This window comes from Nematolebias whitei, chromosome 6, assembly GCF_014905685.2.
Source record: "Nematolebias whitei isolate Nwh7 chromosome 6, NemWhi1, whole genome shotgun sequence".
In the NCBI taxonomy this organism is placed as follows: domain Eukaryota; kingdom Metazoa; phylum Chordata; class Actinopteri; order Cyprinodontiformes; family Rivulidae; genus Nematolebias; species Nematolebias whitei.
In genome coordinates, this window is record NC_056503.1 from 24418415 (window position 1) to 24434992 (window position 16578).

The 16578-nt window shown below is 40.1% G+C and overlaps 2 protein-coding genes across 2 annotated transcripts in view; one reads left to right on the top strand and one right to left on the bottom strand.

Moving 5' to 3' along the window:
• The first annotated feature begins 3 nt into the window (after window positions 1–3).
• rps25 (ribosomal protein S25) lies at window positions 4–4349 on the top strand. Its single transcript, XM_037678128.1, has 5 exons — window positions 4–76; window positions 1651–1740; window positions 1817–2000; window positions 4108–4206; window positions 4292–4349. The coding sequence occupies exons 1-4, from the start codon at window positions 74–76 to the stop codon at window positions 4200–4202; spliced, it is 372 nt and encodes a 123-aa protein (XP_037534056.1). The 5' UTR covers window positions 4–73; the 3' UTR covers window positions 4203–4206; window positions 4292–4349.
• Window positions 4350–15053: 10704 nt separating this feature from the next.
• The window catches only part of LOC119411198 (transcription cofactor HES-6), a 2987-nt gene continuing 1462 nt past the window's right edge, over window positions 15054–16578 (bottom strand). Inside the window, exon 4 of the mRNA XM_037678129.1 lies at window positions 15054–15521. Within this exon, the coding sequence (XP_037534057.1) occupies window positions 15088–15521 (434 nt within the window). The 3' untranslated portion in view covers window positions 15054–15087. The remainder of the gene's footprint in view (window positions 15522–16578) is intronic.

Here is a 16578-nt window from a genome sequence, read left to right on the forward strand (position 1 = left end):
CGCATCCAAGGGTTGTCTCAGGGACTTTTGCACGGGCGGACTTCCTTTCGCTCCGACATCTTGACAAGGAAACATGGTGAGCGCAGTGATTATACGTTTTTTGAGGATAAAGTAAACTTCAGTGAAGTTCTGTTGTTCTTATATGGTACAGTAATAATTCGGAAGGTCTATCGGTAGCAGTGTATGGTTCCTTCTCCGATAAGAAAGTCTTACGAGCGCAATTTTATCACTTCGTTAGCGCCTGACTCGCTAATGGCTAGTCGGCTACATCTGCCATGCTCTCAGATACTCTCCGTGTCCATTTTCTGAATTGCATCAAATGGCTGGATTAGTACAAGCTATGGATAATGATTGGTAAAACCGGCGGTGAAGAATTACTCTGAGCCGTGTGTTTTACACTTGGGCCTGTGAATTTGTCCGCCTCTAAATACCGTCATTATGATGCTGCAGCTACAGAAACCTTCAGTATTGCTCAGAAACGTGGAATAAAACATGGCACTGCATCACAACAGGTTTCTCATGAAGTGAGGATGAATGCCATTATTATTGAAATCTAATGAACACAATCAACACGTTTACTTCAACTGCAGCCAACACTGTGCCACATGTTCACCACAAGCCTCAGTAATAAATTAGGATGTATAAATAATTATATATAAGCCTCCATGTATAATGACAGGGGAAACATTGACTAATATAAATGGAAAAAATATACTTAAATGTAAGGTAGTGACTTATATGTTTAGGGCAGCAGAAAAGTCTTTGCTGGCCGCCTTGATGGTCATTGTCTGCTCTGAACACAAAAGTTGTTGCACAGAATTTTGTGACCCATCCCATTTTCTACCATCATACAGGTTTTACTTACTACAGTAACTAATTTAGGGAATAAATTCTTGTCGAAAATTTGACTGAAGTGAGAATTTGTGTATGTTTATATGCAGTGATGAAATTTGTGCGCTGCATTGAAATGTTAGAGGAAAACGCTCTTGATGTTTACTCAAGTGAACCACACTCACACACGGCACATGGTTTATCTCAGGCACAATTTTACTTGCAAGTGCAGATATTGGATCGGTTCACATCAATATGTATTAAACGTATACACATGAAGCCCGGTCACAACGATCTGCAACATGCTGCACTGTCCGCTCGCTTTTTGTCTCCTTACCAGCTTGACAAGGTTTCAGTGGGCGTCCTCAAAGCCAGCTGTAGTCTCACATGGCACTCCTGGCCTTCACAGGTCTTTTCCACTGACATCTCTTCAGGAGAAGGGGGTGGGAAGTCTTAAGATTATCATTGTATGTTCCCATACAATGATAAAATTAGTTCTCTGCATTGAACCCATCACACCTGAGATACACCCAGGTGGAGCAGTGGGCAGCTATGCAAGTGCCTGGGAAGCAATTGGGTATTAGGTGTCTTGCTCAGAAACACCACAACGTGAGAATGGCTGGGAGTCGAACCGTGACTTTCTGGTCCCAAGTCGGCTGCCCTACCACTGCACCACAGCCACTGCTGATGTAATGCTCGCACAAGCTACAAATATATATTTACACTAGCAATTTTACATCTTCCAACAAGTTACACTTTTAGTTCACAATTAGGTATAAATTCTACGTAGGGCTTTAATTTGTAATCTTTTGTTCTCAGCCTCCTAAGCCGGATAAGAAAAAGGACGCTGGGAAGTCCAAGAAGGACAAGGACCCAGTCAACAAGTCTGGAGGCAAGGCTAAGAAGAAGGTAAGCCGAGGTCAAAATTCACTTAGACCTGAGTTGATGGTTGAATGTCTCAAACATGTTGTCTTGATCTGAGCAGAAGTGGTCCAAGGGAAAAGTGAGGGACAAGCTCAATAACTTGGTCCTCTTCGACAAGGCAACCTACGAAAAGTTGTACAAAGAAGTGCCCAACTACAAGCTCATCACCCCTGCTGTTGTGTCAGAAAGGCTGAAGATCCGTGGCTCTCTAGCCAGGAACGCCCTCCAAGAACTGCTTGCTAAAGGTGACCTTTGTCTTTTCAGTTTAAAGCCTTAAAATGTTTTATGTTAGGACAAAGCAACATCCAAATAAGATGTTTCAAGGGAGACCATTTGATTAGATTTTGATCCAGCAAGTTTTTATTTTTGCAGAGCAGGAACGAGCATTGATATTTACAGTAGATATGAACACACACCATTGCAAGGAACTATGGAGGAGAGATCTGGATCCATTTTCACAACATGTCATAAATCATCTGCCAGACAAAAACATTGGGATGCAGCATTATTGGAGTACCCCAAAGATGTCATCACTTCTTGTTGGTTGTGTCTTTTGTATAAATGTTTCAGTTTCTTGCTTCTAGTAAGGCGCATCATTGAAAACGTGGAGATAATTGTGAAATAAAACACTAAAAAAAAAAACTTGGTGGAAACCGCTCAACGGCATATTTTCCTAATTTGAGCACGTTTCCAAATTTGATGATCAAAATTAGCAAAACTGTTTTGGCTGTTGTAGCCTCCTACAGATGGCTGCAGTCCTGAAGATGGCTGTAATGAAAGGAGTGGCGGGGCCACGCAACAAACTCGAGCATAAGGTGCCGAGGCAAAAGTTTGCGATGGCGTCCAGAAAGTACAAAATGTAGCACTTTGAATAAAGTTTATATCAAAACTAAACGTGAACAGGTTTTTAGTTTATGTCTGCACATAAACTGAAACGGCAAAAAAATGTGACCATCAAACGACTGGATTGAAATAAGTGAGCTAATGTTAGCTTAGCACTTTAGCAAACTCATCTGTATAAAATTACATAGACAGATGTGAGACAGATGTGAGTTGGTTAAAAACTTGGTAGCTGTCTGTGATAAATTTAATCTAATCAACGTTGATACAGATTTGTTTTATGCTTTAAGCAAGTTTTTTTAAGCATCCATCTATTCATTAACTTTACTCGCTTCTTCCTTTTCGGGTCGCAGAAGTCACTGGTGCCCGTGTCCAGCAGTCACTGTGAGATGCGGAGACGCTGGACTGGTCTCCAGTCCATCACAGGGACACAGAGAGACAAATGGGACAAACAACCACAGCAATTTGGAGTTACTAATCAGTCTAACGTATGTTTTTGGTCTGTGGGAGGAAACCAGAGAAAACCCATGCATGCGTGGAGAGAACATGCAAACTCCATCCAGAAAGGTTCCCCGGCAGAGATTTGATCCGGCCACCTTCTGGCTAAGGCAGCAGCTCTACCAACTGCACCACTGTGCCACTTGTGCATTTATACATTACTTAAAAATCCAAATAAAAAAATGTGAGCGAGTAGCACAGTGGCAAATGCTGCTTCAAAATGTGTGTTATAGACAGATTACAGGATAATTTTTTATTTTGTCTGCAAACTGGCCAACTGAATGTAAAAGGTTTGTGTCTGTGTGAATCATGTCCTCTGCTTTACGCTGTGGATCTATATGGCCACAAAGACGAGCCCGCTTAAAGCTGTCTAGTCATGTCAGCCAGTTAAATGTGGTCTTTACACCCATGAAGCTGATCCAGACGGGTCACATCAATGATATTAAGACATGAGATGCTGACTGGACTGTCCCCCACTTCACTCATACTGGCCTTGTTTACAAATCTGAGTTGTACACCTCCTGTGGTTCTGTGCTGATTGCTTCATTTACATAATCTTATTGTTTAGGGATGTGACCAGAATGGTCGGTGCAGTGACGATCAGCTAGAAGCAGCTTAACGAGGACCTTGATTTTTTGCAGCCATTTTTGTGTAAAGGCCTAATAATGTGGCTCAGACTGTCCATTGCTGGCTCAAAACTATAACAGCAACAGGTCAACTTCAGTTCCCCATTTCACTTTCATCAAGAAGAAAAGGAGACTTCAAAGATTTCACAGAAGTTTGGGTCTGCATGGTTTGCTTTATCTGAGAGTGATTGCAGCAAACACTAGCATGATTTTATTTAAACCTGACATTATTTTAAAGTTGGCCTTCACACAGATTTTAAATGCAATAGTTTTATCAGCTATAATGCCAAACAAGTAAAATGACCTGTTTGTAAAAAAATAAATAACAGTAGCAACAAAAATGTGTCTGCATGAGGAAATACTGAAATCAACTTGTTTTGTGTACCAGGCATGATCAAACTGGTGTCCAAACACAGAGCGCAGCTGATTTACACACGTAACACCAAGGGTGGAGACGAGGAGGCAGCAGCAGAGAAAGCTTGATCAGGTACAACAGTCTGCACCTCATTTGAACATGTAATGCTTTTAAATGTGCACTTTAACCACTAATATATAATTGTTTTTCTTTCCAGGTCTCCTGTTTCCTGTGATCTGTTTGTAATGACGGTGTAATAAAAAATGTAAAGACAACCCGAGCATTGTGGGGGTTTTTGTTGCTGTTCACAAATCTCATCAGTAGATGGCAGTAATATCAAGTTAAAGATGAATCAACAAATGCAAGTCTATCACAAATTTTACTGACTGTGTCAGTAATCTGGTGTTTAAACATGCGTAGATTTTTATTTGCCCGTCAGAAGATGGATAAACAGTGGTGCTTGAAAGTTTGTAAACTCTTTATAATTTTCTATGTTTCTGCATAAATGTGACCTAAAACATCAGATTTTCACACAAGTCCTAAAAGTAGACAAAGAGAACCCAGTTAAACAAATGAGACAAAATGTTATACTTAATCATTAGAGGAAAATGATCCAATATTACATATTTGAATGTAAAAGTATGTGAACCTAGGATTAGCAGTTAATCTGAAGGTGAAATTAGAGTCTGGTGTTTTAAATCAATGGTCTGAAAATGTTACAAAACATCTGTAAAAAGTTTGGACTCCACCAGTCCACAGTCAGACAGATTGTAGACAAATGGAGGAAATTCAAGACCATGGTGACCCTCCCCAGGAGTGGTGGACCAACAAAGATCACTTCAAGAACAAGGTGTGGAATAGTGAGGTCTCAAAGAACCTCAGGGTAACTTCTAACAACTGAAGGTCTCACATTGACTGATGTTTATGTTCATGAGTCCACCATCAGGAGAACTGAACAACAATGGTGGTCATGGCAGGGTTGAAGGAGAAAGACTGTTCTCCAAAAAGAACATGGCTGCTCATCTTCAGTTAGATAAAGATCACGTGGACAAACCAGAAGTCCGCTTCCTCTCAGCCACCCTGCTGGGTGTAGTTGGACAGTGGAAAAAAATTAATATGTGATGCATCCATTAGTGGATTTGAGCTTGAAGTGTAATATTTGGTCTGACTGACCCTGCGTGTTTAATTATAAAGTGTGTGCTTGCATTTAATAGTCATTCTGTAAAACGGTGCCGTCAGGACAGCTGCACATCAGGGACAGAACATTTGCATGAAAGAGCTGGTTCATGTTCCTTTGCTGCAGCGTGCAATTTAAAATCTGAACTGGTTTTTGCAGCTTTTTATTTTCAAAAACATCTTAAATAAATGTCCAAATTATGTATAGAGTACATTCCCCTTTATTGGAATATAAAAACCCAATAACAGTACTGTTTTATAATCAACTGATTATGTAATAAAATGAATAGATTTAACCACCGACTCTTGATTTAATGAAAATGTACAAAAGAGTAAAAAAAAATAAAAAAAATTCACACAAGACTTCTAAATGTAATTCGCTTGGACATTTTTTACATTACCAAAATATAAAATGCAAAAGACCTTATATAAACTACTATCAAAAGTGCATAAGTACTCATTTACATGTATTTTTTACATTGGCATACTTTGCACCTCTATATGAACAAATGGAACATTCTTTTAATTTTATTTTCTACTTTTTTTTTTATCTTTGTTCTAATTAAATCAGTTGAAATGTGTCATTAAAGGTCAACTCTGAAAAAAGTCAAAAGTTTCTTTATTGTCATTCTCATCGTGTGGTGGAACAAAACTGTGTACACAGGATCCCAGTTACATCCAACAAAAGTATAACTTGTAAAGAAAAACAGTAATAAGATCTTATGAACTCAGAATACACTAATCGCACAAAAACAATACGCTGAACAACAGCAGCACGAACATGAGTCTGTGTGAGCAGATGAGCATGAACGAACACGTCAGCTTGAAATAAATCAAACTTCATTAACAAATTATGGCATTTTCTAAACAATTACACTATATTCTTATTAACTAATGAAATAAAGCTCACGGGTTATTTTTCCCTCAAGCAGATGTTTTAGAACAATCGCCTCTGTAGAGGAGATTGCTCGGTCACAGCTGAGATCCCCCTCAGATGGCAGGATCCCCCCAGGGATCTGTTTCAGCACCATATGCTCTCTTAGCCGTTGACTCTGATCCACCAACTGTTGCTCTGCGCTGACCTTCAGCCTCAGAGCTGATACTGCAGCAGCTCATGTGTTTGGTCTTCCCTGTCTTGGATGTGGTCTTCCTTTAGCTGCAGCTGAAGGTGCTGGCTGGTCTGCACCGGCAGCAGATCTCAGTGATGTGAAGGGTCTGAACAGCAGAGCGCTGCCTCCTGATCCAGAGGCTGCAGGTTCAAGCCCAGGTTGCTCAATCTTTCATGTGACTGTGCTCACACTGCTGACTCCTGAAGAACAGTAAGTGTAGCTGGTTCATCTCATTTTAGTTCCATATTTGATTAAAGTAAGTGGGACTAAGTGAACCTGACATCAGGGCACACTTGAATTTTCTCAAAAATTCACAACTCAAGGGAGAGAAGTTCTCCGAAATATTAATAATACCAGGATATGGAGGTAAGACCCAATGAGAACCAGACTCAACTGGTTTACAGTGATTTATTTATTTACACTGAATATTATTAACAGTGCTATTTACGAGGGGAACCTGGAACACCTGAGGAGGGAGGAAGATAAGGTGAGTCCAGGGAAATAAGCCGTGTAGATTGTGTTTCAGGTTGGAGAACTCTTACTGGAACGGGGAGACCTCGGCACGTTGAGAAGAGAGTAATGGTTTCCAGGCAGAGGTAAATTATTGGGCTGGTGGTGAAAAGGCAGCTGAGCAGTTGAAGGTATGGTTCCTTTGCAGGTATGAGGAGGAAGATGAAAGATCCAGGGTAAAATCTTGGAAGTCAGGCACTAGGAGCATGAGTTATTTAAAAAAGTTTAATCTGGTCCTCTGGACATTCACAAAACAACAAAAAATGTAGAAACGTTTCGTCTTTCATCCGAAAGAAACGTTTCTACATTTTTTGTTGTTTTGTTTTTAGAATGTCCAGAGGACCAGATTGAACATTTTTAGATTTTTCTACCTGGATTATTGAGCATGCATCACAAAAGGTATTATTCTTTTACGCTTTTGTTCTTTATCAATACCAAGAGATGGCTGCAAGCAACTACCAATTATGCAACGCTCAAGGATACGGAGGAAGCTCTCCTGCAGTCCTTTCAGTGGTGAACAGTAACAAAATACATTTACTTGAGTACTGTACTTAAGTACATTTTCTGATTATTTTTACTTTACTTGACTATTTGTGTTTTTGGGAACTTTTCACTCCACTACATTTCCATGAAGCTTCTTGTTCCTTTAGACTCAGCTGTGTAATCCACGGTCGCTGGTTTTCTTTCCTTAAATGCAGTTGACCAGTTGTTGATTCAGGTATTCTGTGCAGAACATTCATTGTTTTATAAGCGTGCTGTTTCCTTTCCTCAACATATGCACTTTTACACACATACACAATGCAGTACATTTTCATTCATTCAACCTTTATTTAGACAGGTTAATCCCATTGAGCCCCGAGGACTCATTTACAAGAGAGACCTGATTTCAACAAAGAAAGATGACAACAATGGACAACAGCAACAACAATAGACAGTTATAAAAAGGCATACAGATTTTTATTTTTTTTACAAATTAAAATAAGATGGTAAAAAAAGTAGCAAAACAGGGAGATCACCCACAGCTGCTGCTCATTGGTGTCAACCAGGAACCCGGGGAAAGAGCTGAATCCCTACAAACAAGTGTGTTTTCTGGATCATACTGAATAATCAACCCAAACCAAGCAGACCTCTAGCTCCTTAAAGTTCTTCATGTGAAATGAACCTGACTCCACTTGTTTCAGAACAAAGTATTTCACTGTATCGACTCTGAGCTTCATTTATGAGGCAGCAGCTTCTGGCTCAGTCCACCTCCTTAAAGAACAGCTTCCTGTAAGAGTATGGAAACAGCGAGCCGCTGGTTGTAGCTGATGCATCTTCATTTTCCTTCGTGGTAACTTATCAAGTCTGAAGATTGCTGTATTTTTTTAAATGGCCAACATCAGCTGATTAAAATGAGTCATTTGTGTCTGTCGGGAATGTCTGTCTCTGAACCTACTTTCAGAAAGTATGTGGCAAAACAGACTCTTTTTTTTTTAATGACTGTGTTAGTATAAATCTTTGTGAGGGGAAAACCCTTGGCTTCACTTGAACTAGTATTTCTGTGCTAATTCAATTCATTTTCAGTTCAGTTTATTTATATAGCACCAAGTCACAACAGAAGTCGTCTCATGGCACCGAACAGAAACATTCACATACATAAAAAGTAAATTTGTAGAACTTATTCAATTAATTTAAATGCAAAACTACTTTATTAATCCCAGAGGGAATTTAAATGTTGTTGCATTTAACATGCAGCCACCTTGAGCGACACAATTCTGTTTTATTTAATTCTTTATCTAAGGACGCCAGCAGCTTGCGTTGAATCTTCATTTCATCGCAGTCTCCCAACCTGAGCGAGCACAAAGGCAACAGTGGAAAGGAAAAACTCATCCTAGCAGGAATAAACCTCCAGCAGAACCAGGCTCAGGACGAGGGGACATTTGCTCTGACCGACTGGGTTTGAGAGGAACAGGAAGGAGAAACAGACACACATATAGAATGGCAGGTCCAGAATGGAGGCGAGCAGGTCTTTCTATAGGAGGAAAGACAAAAACAACAACAACAACAACGTTAAGGTAGAAATAGTTAAATACAAACTTTTCATTTGTATTAAGTTGTAACTATTCATTTTATGAAATGTGATCAATTAGTCCTCCATCAATCTAAGCCTATAGCAGCATAACTAAGAGATAGCTCAGGAAGCCAAGCCAACCCTAACTATAGGATTTATCAAAAAGGAAAATCTTAAGCCCAGTCTTAAAACTGGACAACGTGTCAGCCTCACGGAGAGAAACTGGTGCCTGATAACTGAAAGATCTTCCTTCCATTCTGCTTTTGGAAACTCTAGGAACCACAAGTAAACCTGCAGTCTCAGAGCAAAGTGCTCTGTTAGGAAAATATGGAACAATAAGATCTTGAATATAAGATGGAGCTAGGTTGTTGAGAGCTTTGTTAATCAAAACGATATAAGCAAACCCATGACAACAGTGATGCTGGTCACAGAAATAACAAGATAGTCCTTCTTGACATGATCCCAGGCTGCACTGGAGACTAAATTAAAGGTCTCTTTTATGAATTAAAGGAAAATAGTTCTTACATGAGTGGCTATGAGATTTTAAAGGTTGAAGCTTATCTAAAAAAGATGCAGTCCACTCTGATCTTCACTGTGCTTCATTATCTCTCAGTCCAATCTGAATTCAACTCTTTTATCTTTAAACTGAGGTCATTCAAAGATCGACTTACAACAGATAAAATGTTGCTTGGTCACAAAATCTCACCTCTAAATATCTTAATATATTAATTGTCTGTTTAAAGTGAGCTATAATTCTGTGATCAAGCTGTCAACCTTTTCAGGCCTCATAGCTGCTTTTACTCATACAGAATGAGATCAGTGTTTCCTCTTAACCAACAGAGGTGGATGGTTCTTCTTCCTCTGAGACTTGGGGTGCAGGTTTGGACAGAAACAGACCAGATGACGTGCAAATCAGAAATGAGTAAAGACGTGAGTTCTTCTTCTCTTACTTGACTTAACTGCTTGACAGGATGCATTTAATCATTCTGTAAAAAAGTAAAGTGTTTATTTTAGGTGCACGTGGTTCCAAACCACCAGGTTTTACAAAAGCTTTCCCCATGAACTCCATTAATTAAGTTAATGAGGTCAGAGTATGCAGTTGATGCCTTTGAAAAAAGATGAATGTTTTTACTGTCAAACACTTTGAAGCTCTTCTGTCGCTTTGATCCCAATCAGATGTCTCATTTTAAAGGCTTTCCTCACACCCTCACACCCAGGTCCTCCTCCTCATCCTCCAACTCAACCAGAGTTTGATCTTCTCCCCCTCCAAGCTCGGCATGATAATAAACAGAATGACTGACCCCGCGGTTCTCACCTGAGAATGCTGGCAACAAATATGCTCTAAACTGTGCCCAGATTATTTTAAACGAGTGTAGATGTAGAGATTAAATATGAAGTGACCCTAAGGAAGAGGGGCCACACCACCGGCCCAGACAGGATCTAACAGGAATCTGTTAACAATCCTCGAAACAGAGGTGCGACTGTAGACACCACCGGGGGTGGAGTGGTGGTGGACCCTTTGAGCATTGTGATACAGAGATGCTTCCCTTTGGTTCAACAAGTGGACACAAACAATGATACTGATCACTTTAAGGTTCTAAAACTCAAAACCAGGAGCATAAAAACCAAACGGATGTCAGGTTATAAATTAAAAACCTTGCATTCCTTCAATTACATGTCATCCGCCACCTTTGCGCCAGGGTTTTAAACCAACACCCTATGCTGAAAAATAATGAAGTTATAGTCATAAATGATGTTATGCGCAATCTCGTGCGATGCTGCAAGTCGTGTCAGTGTCAGTGTTTGTTGAGGATGACTCTCAGCTACTACCAACATTCAAGATACTTTATTTGTCCAGTGATACAACACAAAAATAAAGAATAACTAGATCAAAAACTAAATTTAGAAAATACATTTTTTATGTTATTTTATTATGAGTGTTTTCCTACTATGTTAAACTTTGTAAGTTTACCGAGTCCCGTTATTTTATCTGTTACTTTCCTGACTTTTCAACAGTTTTAACAAAACATACCTCTCAGCAGACGAGCCGCGCTCTGCTGGAGGAGAGAAGGTGTCTCCCAGCTGGGATGCGGGGACGCTGGCTGCAGATGGAGGGAGCTAGGAATGTATAAATAATTGTAGCTTTGCACTGACCGTCAGAGAGGCGCTGCTCATGCTGCAACGATGACACTTTGTGTTGGGTTTGAGGAGGTCCTTTATTTGGCTGTAAGTGCAATATCTCTCTTGTTACAACTATTTTAATTCAGTTCAATTCATTTTATTTATATAGTGCCAAATCACCAGAAGACATTGCAGGGCACTGAACAGAAAGAGCCATATCCGTATAAAGTCAGTGAATAATGTTATTTATCTAGGAACCAACAGATCGCTTTGAGTTTTCACTTCATCACAGTCTCCCATCCTAAGCAAGCATAGAGGCAACAGTGGAAAGGAAAAACTCCCACATGAGAACCAGGCTTTTTTTTTTTTTTTTAAGTCAAGCTTCAATCCTGGACTTCCAAATAATTATTTCAAATATTCTAACAGTTTAACACGTCCAATGGAGCTTATCAATAGGTTTGACAGAGCCATTTTTAAGTTGGCTAATAGCGATTTGATTTACATCCATTGATTACTTTCAGAGTTTCATTAAAATATATCCAGTGGTTTATGAAATATTTTGCTAACACACCCAGACACACAGTACACAAGAAGCTGAAACACAAATTTCAATGAATAATATGTAAATGTATATTTGAATCATTTTCATCTTCTTCAATGGTTCGGCCTCTTCAGTCTGCAACAAAAATCACAGCAGCCAGCAGCTTTTTATTATTAATTTATTCGGCAAATTCGGATGTTTTACCTTCATTTCTTAACACTGATACGACAAAAAGTAGTTTTAAGAAGGCTACATGTTCAGTAAAACTACAGAAATTCAGAAAATACCATGAAAATATTTGTATTATCCGGAGGCCTCACTGAACTTGTGCTAAAAAGAGCCTCTTCTTTTTTTTAATTTCCAGATTGTGTTTGAACAGGTCCTGGTTCTGTTCTGTCCCTTTGTCAGGCTGGAAGTGAGAAGGAAGCTTCTTTTATCGCCCAGGTGTGAAAAGAAGTCTCCAGAGAGAACTCAAAGCCAGGTTGTCAGCACTGAGGAGGAGGAGGGGGGTCCTTTCAGGACATCCCAAGCTGGAGAGAGGTGGGGGTGTTAAAGGGAAGGAGAACTCCACCTTGTCTTGTGATATTCAGGCACTCAGAGAGTGTGTTCAGGTCAGACGTTGGTCCATCTGCATCTTGTTTACGTCTCAGAACACAAAAGAAAGGCTGCAAACTTCACTGCCTCAAACGTTACACAGTCCTGATCATCCATCCATCCATTATCTTTACCCGTTTATTCCATTTTGGGTCACGGGGGTCGTTGGTGCCCATGTCCAGCAATCACTGTGCGAGGGGCGGGGTACACCCTGGACGGGTCGCAAGTCCATCACAGGGCCACATAGAGACAAACGAGACAAACAACCATTCACTCTCTCACTCACACCTAGGGACAATTTAGAGTTACCAATCAGCCTAACATGCATGTTTTTGGTCTGTGGGAGGAAACTGGAGCACCCGGAGAAAACCCACGCATGCACAGAGAGAACATGCAAACTCCACCCAGAAAGGCCCCTGGACCAGGGTTTGAACCAAGGACCTTCTCGCTGAGAGGCAGCAGCTCTACCAGTTGTGCCACCGTGCTGCCCCAGTCCTGATCAACTGAGGCTGATCTGGCGCCTTTGTTCAACTGTTTTTGGTCTAAGTGTGTTTTAACAGTTGGATTTTGTCATCAGGAAGGAGAATTTAATCCTAAAAACTGAGTAAGCATTCAGGGTTCTGCTCTGCAATGACTTAAGATTCTATTTAACAGAAAGAAGCTTTTGTGTGCATGTGGTTGAGTCCTCTGTACCCTCTCTCACATGTGGAGTACCTCAAGGCTCTATACTTGGCCCACTTCTTTATTTTCCTTTCATTTACTCCCTCTAGGATCTATTCTCTGAAAACATGGTGTCATTTTCCATTTTTATGCTGATGACTGCCAAATTTATGTTCCATTAAAACAAGAAAAGCAATACTCTGTGAACCAACTCCTGGAATGTATTGCAGAAGTCAGAGCATGGACGTCTTAGAATTTTTTACATGTTAATGAGCAAAAGCCCCGAGGTCTTGTTGTTTAAGCCCAGTAATGGTTCCAAAGTCCAAGCTGATCTGGGCCCTTTAACACAACATCTGACTCAGACAGCAACTAATCTAAAAAATGAGGTTGGACAATGATTTTAAACTAGATGCACAGATTAAATCAGTGATCAAGTCCAGTTTTTATCACTTGGGACAACTGGCCAAGGTCAAACCATTTATTTCACATCATTTTGAGACTTCAAGCTATACTTTTATTATAACTCGTTTAGACGACTGTAATTCACTTCATGTCCGGCGGCTGATCTAGTCATTACTGACTCGACTTCAGCTGGTTCAGAATGCTGCTGCTCGCCTTTAACTGGCACCAGAAAACAAGAGGTAAGGTTTAAGATTATTTTGTTTTTAAACGTCTTTGTAGCTTCACTCCACAGTATCTGACCTGCTCCAGCTGTAAATTCTCTCACGCTCTTTCAGATCGGCAGATAAATTCCTGTTGGTCATTCCAAAATCCAAGAGGAGGCTGAGAGGAGGCCGAGCGTTTTCAGTTGCTGTCCCTGAACTGTGGAACGAGTTGCCTTTGCACGTCAGACTCACTTCCTGTTTTTAAATCTTAAAACACTTTTTATCTCCTTGACTTTTTGTTTTATTGTGTATAGTTTTTATGATTTTAACAATGAATTATTTTACTGTTTTAATGGATTTTATTGTTTGTATGTTTGCTTTTATATGTTTTTATCAGTGTACAGCACTTTGGCCAACAATGTTATTTTTTAAAGTGCTTTAAAAATAAATTTTATTGTATTTTTAAAAACATGTTTTTTTATGTTTTGTCACACAAATGAGAAGATATTTTAAATTGGTTTGATTTGTTTCATTATTAGCATATTAAAACATTAAAATAAGTGGCAAACACAAGCTAATATTGACTCGTTTTCTCATATTTGGGCACAAAAAGTCATTTTCAAGCCAAGAGTGAGACAAAGATGCATAAAAAATAAAGAAAAAATAAGCTATTTAACAGAATGTTTGGCATTTGGACCACATCTGATCAACTTTGGTACAAATTCTGAAACAGTTTTACTTTTCAGACCTGGACTGAATAATTTCACACTAAATATAAAATGATAAAATGACAGTTTGTGTCTTTGTATTTTATTCATTACAGTCAATGGCTTTAAAGGCAAATCTGGTCAAATATGTAAAAAATTAAGATGTTCAAACCTTGACCACATTGTCCTTTACTAGAAACAGAAACTTTAAAGTACAAACTGTGAATTGTAAAACGTTTATTGCATTTTTTTTTATTGCACCTGATCCATGTGGTGCCAAAAGAGCATTGAAATTCTCTTACTCATTTTAACTTTAACTTATAAAACATGGATTTTTCAATCGCAAACTCTGTTTTAACATATTTGCAATCAGTACTGAATTATTTAGAGCAGGTTTAAAAAGTAAAAATATTTTTAATTTTTAATCAGAGAAGTGCTCCAAAATCCCCCCAAATTCTGTGAAATAGCCCTTTACCTTTATGCCAACACTTCCCAGTGTCAGAATGTGATTTTATGGGTCCGTATTTAAAACATAGTTACTGCTGTATTATCATAAATACTAAATGACATACTTTTGGATTCCTTCTCATCTAGTTTTGAACATAAAAATAAAATTTTCTCGTATTTCAGGTGAATTTTTTTATATTTTAAAAATGAAAAATAAACACTTGTTCATGGTGGTTCCTGATGAGAAAATCACGTTCCCAAAACACGCACAGAAGCTTTTGTCAAAGCAGAAGAGACAAAACTGGAATGAGGATGAAGTCTGGAGACTCTGAAGACCATCAGTGCAAGTTACCAGAGTTCCTAACTGGGTCGGATAAACGGTTCGAATGTGCTGCATGGTGGGAGGTTCTCCTCTTGAAAGAGGCTCGGCGAGCTGTCAGATGAAAGAAAACCCACAGGTCCAGTTCCAGCGGCTCCTGGCTGCATCTCAGACCTACCAGGGTCTCCACATGAACCGAGGGAAGGTGAGGGTGGGCACGCTCAGAGCCTCCCGGTTCTCTGCTCCCTCCGTGGAGCTCTGGTTGTGCTCGCTGTCGGTCTCCTCCAGGTCTGAGCACAAGTCCTCGCTGGACATGGTGGAGAGGGCCGGGGACAGGGCGGAGGTCTCCCCTCCAGACGGGCTCCCCCCTGCCTGAGAGGCCGGGGCGGTGCTGCTGCTTACGGAAGAGTCCGTGATGAGGTCCATCAGCACGTCCTGGAGGTGGTCCTCATTCAGGGGCATGCTCTCCAGCAGGTGGTTGAGGAGGTCGGCCGCCACCGCCGCATCGATGCCCGGACAGCTGGACACGAACATATGGACCTCGTGCATGCACTGGATGTAGCCGGCTGCGAACCTCTCGCTGGCCTCTCGGTTCAGGATTTCAGTCTCTGAGGGAGGAGAGACGAACAAAACAACTGAAGCCCACAGCACCGCTGCACCACCGTACACTGACTCAAGTTCTGTCAGAAAATGAACGTTCAAAACAAAATATAATAGTTTGTATGACTTTTTACACAAAATGCATCATCAGTGGGACGATTGTGAGGATCTGTAATAAAAATGTCAACATAAAACTGTACTATGACCTGTTTAAAGGTCCAAACCTTTAAACCCTTCTCTCACACCCCGCTCCACAGCTATACTTGTGCACAGTCTTGTGACTTCCCGGATTGACTACTGCAACTGCTTTCTTTATGACCTCCCCAACAAATCTCTCCAGAAGCTACAATTGATCCAGAACTCAGCTGCCCGTGTCATCACACAAACCTCCTCCTATAACCATCACTCCAGTCCTGCAGCAGCTCCACTGGCTCCCGGTTAAATCACACATCGTCTTCAAAATTCTTCTTCTCACTTTCAAAGCTATCCACAACTTTGCCCCTCCGTACCTATCTGACCTATTACACATCTCCATCCCCTCTCGCTCTCTCAGATCCTCCTCTTCACTACACCTCCATGTACCCTCTGCCCTCCTCTCCACCATGGGGAGCAGGTCCTTCACCTGCTCTGCTCCTCATCTCTGGAACTCTCTACCCCCTGACTTAAGAAACACCACCTCTCTTTCTATATTCAAGACTGCTCGGAAAACACATCTCTTTAGACTCGCTTATCCTTAACTTTGCTCTATGTATTTTATATTCTTTATGTATTTTATATTCTTTATGTAATTTATATTCTTTATGTATTTTATATTCTTTATGTATTTTATATTCTTTATGTAATTTATTCCTGTTGATCTTTGTTCTTACTGTAAAGTGTCCTTGGGTGTCATGAAAGGCGCTTTTTAAATAAAATTATTATTATTATTATTATTATTAGACTCATGATGACAACAGCTGGTTAGACTCATGTTGAAAACAGCTGGTTAGACTCATGATGACAACAGCTGGTTAGACTCATGTTGAAAACAGCTGGTTAGACTCATGTTGAAAACAGCTGGTTAGA

Bases quoted from the DNA above. Each gene is read 5' to 3' on its own strand.
- rps25 (XM_037678128.1), top strand. The intron at 1,741-1,816 runs GTAAGCCGAGGT...TGATCTGAGCAG, and splicing joins GAGGCAAGGCTAAGAAGAAG to AAGTGGTCCAAGGGAAAAGT. The intron at 2,001-4,107 runs GTGACCTTTGTC...TTTGTGTACCAG, and splicing joins CCAAGAACTGCTTGCTAAAG to GCATGATCAAACTGGTGTCC.